The sequence below is a fragment of the Meleagris gallopavo genome, chromosome 14 (assembly GCF_905368555.1).
Source record: "Meleagris gallopavo chromosome 14, MGAL_WU_HG_1.1, whole genome shotgun sequence".
In the NCBI taxonomy this organism is placed as follows: Eukaryota; Metazoa; Chordata; class Aves; order Galliformes; family Phasianidae; genus Meleagris; species Meleagris gallopavo.
In genome coordinates this window covers 16,365,741-16,369,053 of record NC_139417.1, presented here as the reverse complement: position 1 = coordinate 16,369,053, position 3,313 = coordinate 16,365,741, and the positions used below count along the sequence as shown (strand labels likewise).

The 3,313-nt window shown below is 48.4% G+C and overlaps 1 protein-coding gene across 2 annotated transcripts in view; it reads left to right on the top strand.

The window, feature by feature from the left end:
• The first annotated feature begins 992 nt into the window (after positions 1-992).
• Positions 993-3,313, top strand: part of SHQ1 (SHQ1, H/ACA ribonucleoprotein assembly factor) — a 38,295-nt gene continuing 35,974 nt past the window's right edge. For both annotated transcript variants that reach the window (XM_085235817.1, XM_085235816.1), the window contains exons 1-3: positions 993-1,162; positions 1,631-1,815; positions 2,706-2,770. In XM_085235817.1, the coding sequence (XP_085091943.1) occupies positions 1,673-1,815; positions 2,706-2,770 (208 nt within the window). In that variant the 5' untranslated portion in view covers positions 993-1,162; positions 1,631-1,672. The remainder of the gene's footprint in view (positions 1,163-1,630; positions 1,816-2,705; positions 2,771-3,313) is intronic.

The window sequence follows — 3,313 nt, the reverse complement described above, 5'->3', positions numbered from 1 at the left end:
ACTCTCTGGAGTAGCCGCTCACCCGGCGCAGCGCTCGCGGCCGGAGGAACGGGAGCGCGGACGCTTCGTGCGAAGCCCGATGCCGGTGAATTAATGCCAATCATCTCGTCTCCCGGTGGGAGGAGGAGGCTGGGCTTCGCGGTGCGCGCTGCGTTACCCAAAGGTACCTCAGGTTTACAAGTTCACAAAGTTCTGCTCGTATCGGGGTTCGGTGCAGCGAGGGGCGCGTGTGGATGGACAGACGACGAGCGGGAGGAGATGAGCGGGGACGCGGGCTATGCTTCACCTCCGAGGAACGGGCGGCTGTTGCGGGCGTACCGCAGCCCGGCTGCCTCGTCCCACCGCTGGATTGTATCGGGACCGGCTGCAGAGCAGCGAAGGAATACGACCATTGAGATGCTGGGACTTCGATACACCTTTTCATCTCTTTTCTCCTCACTTCGTGGTTGATGTTCAGCGTCTGATCGCGGAATCGTTTGAGTTGGAAAGGATTTTTAAAGGTCATCTCATCCAACTGCCCCTCAGCGGACAGCAGCGGTCAGCCTGCGGACAGGGAATGTCCGCAGGGCGCTCCCACATACATCCTAATAGCCGGCCGCGGAAAATCCCGTGGCGCTGAGGTCACTGAGTTCTCGCCGAGCTGTAAACTGGGCTGCAGGCTGGTTCAGGCGTGGCAGCCAAGAGCACCGGCACACACTGCCGTACATGGGGAGAACAGCTCGGGTACCGCCCTGTCAGTGGGGATGCGTAGGGTTGGGCTGGGTGATTTTTTTCCACACATCACTTCTATGTGACTCGGCACCTATCCCCGTGTGGCTGACGGAGTCACCCCGCCAGTTAGACGCCTCACATCCGGCAGCCACTTGTTTCATAAAGTCTATACTCGAAACCCCTCAAGCCCACGCGCCGAACGGCCAAACCTCCCTCACGCAGCGCGAGGCACAACCGCGCCCCGCGCTGCTCCCGCCGTTCTCTGCGGGCGGGCAGCCCTCGGGGCGGAGCCCTTCCCGCGCATGCGCGCCGCCCGCCTCGGCCCCACATAGGCGCGGTGAGAGGCGCGCGGCGGTGAGTGCTGCGCGGCCGGGACTGCGTGGAGCGGAGCTGTGAGCGGACGCTCGGAGCTGCTGGTGGAGCACTGAGCTGCGGCCTCCGCGTTTGTTTGGTGAGAAGCGGCGCAGCGGTTTCCGGCTCCCTCTCGCGTGTTCCGGAACTGCGGCCCCGAGATCGGGCGCAGCCCTCGTGCCGCGGGTCGGTGTGCCGTACGGTGTGCGCACTGTGTGCTGCTGGTTTTCACTGGGAGGTGTTGGTTTGTGGTCAGCTCGCTGCGGGGTTTGGAACAGAACTTACGGAAACTGACGTTCTAGGGCTGGATGTGGTGTGCCTGTAATGAGTATAATTAATTCCATGTGCTCCAAATGTTTCTGTTGACGTAAAATTGTTTTCTAGTAGTGCAGCAAGGTGATACCTTCAGGTCATCAATGCGAATGTGCTTTTTTTCTTGCTGTTGTCATAAATATTTTCTTTCTGACTCTGTGAGAGTCAGAAGTGGCCTTAGAGAGTCTTCAGGCACACTTCTCACTGCTATAAAACAGCAGCTGCAATAATCTTTTCCTGTTCCCCTCTTTTATAGGGCTGTACTCCTGGTGGCAGCTTCTCCTGTGCTGGATTCATCATGATCACCCCAGATTTTGAGCTGAGCCAGGATCCAGATTTTCTTACAATAATCATCAGAGTGCCTTATGCAAGAGTGTCAGAGCTTGACTTGTTTTTTGAAGGGGAGGACTTTAAGTTTTATGCGAAGCCTTACTTTCTCAGGTAGGTAGTGAAAGCATTTAAAAAATGTTGGACTTCATAAAAATAAACGTTGGTAAAAAGTGACCTTCATTTTGGGTCCTTCTTGAATGTTCCTTGTCTCTCACTCTCACACTGTAGGCTGCACGCAGCCCGTTTTCTGCATGGAATTGTTTCTCTGGATCTGGTATACTTGTTTCCATGTGTTAAGTCTCCTTAAAAAGAGCTCAAGCAACTAAATTTTTACTTTTATATGAGCATTGAGTTTTAGTAATGAACTGACAGCTGAATTCTTTGAATGCACTTAAGTCTTGTAGAGTGCCTCTCTTCCCCATTGAGAGTCAGGTACAATATATTTTGTGAAAGAAGAATCTGATACACTCCTGATAAATCCAGTTGGTGCCAGGGAATGATGTTCCAGACTTTGTCTTTTAGCAAGTTCCTTGCTATACTACAGGAATGGAATGAGCATCAGCTCAGTATGGGAAATTTGAGAGAACCTTTGATGTGTAAGAGCTGGTGAGCCACTAACCCTTCTTATGTTCTGTTTCCTGTTTTGTTGGATGTACTTCTATAAATATATTAGTAAACCTCGTAGGGTTCCATTAGATAAGTGGAAGGCTCTGAGTTGGCTGTCTCATGTCCTGTCACTGTGGATTAGTTTAGATTTTTTAAAATACAGAATCTTCCAAATGCTGAAGAGAGTGCCAAGGGTATTGTGTCTGTGCTGGCTATGACTTTGTCGTTGATTTAGAGCCACAGAGAGATTTTACTTCATAACTTCCATTATTACCAACAGGAATCATGTAGTTATTTGTACTGCCTTTGGAATGTGCCTTACATTTTTATGTGCTGAAAGTTGCAGAATTAGTCAGGCATTCAATGAGACATCTCTTTTTTTTTCTTCCATCTAGACTGACACTTCCTGGAAGAGTTGTGGAAAATGGCAGAGAAAAAGCATCTTATGATACAGACAAAGGTATCATTTAATATTTTTAGTATAGTTGTCTTGAAGAATACTAAATCTTCACTCACTTGTTTTCTTGCAGTGAAAACACACAGAACTTTAGCAAAGTGTATGATCCTGTAAATAAGCCTAACTTGTCCTGTGTTACATGGTATTAAAAAAAAAAAAAATTTGCTGAGGATTTGTTGTAGGTAGGCTATCATTAAGCTCAAATGACATGCCTGCAACTGTCCTAATCATGAAATGGTTCAAGCCCAGTGGAGGCAGGCATGCCATTGTTAAAATGTGTAAAATCTTTCAAGTCTGTGAAGAAGAGTAATAGTAGGCAGAAATGGCGCATTCTCTAAGGTTTAAGAGAGAACACTTTAGCCATACTTAAAGGTGGAAGATGTTTCTGGAATAAAGTACCTTTTGAAACAAGTGTATTCATAAACAGAAAGGCCTACAAAGCCTTTGTTTCATACTTGAAACAGTAATCAGAAGGTTGAATAGTTTCATATAGTCATCTGTTGATGACAATTCTTTCAAATTTGTTTCTGTTGGTTGTGTGGGTGA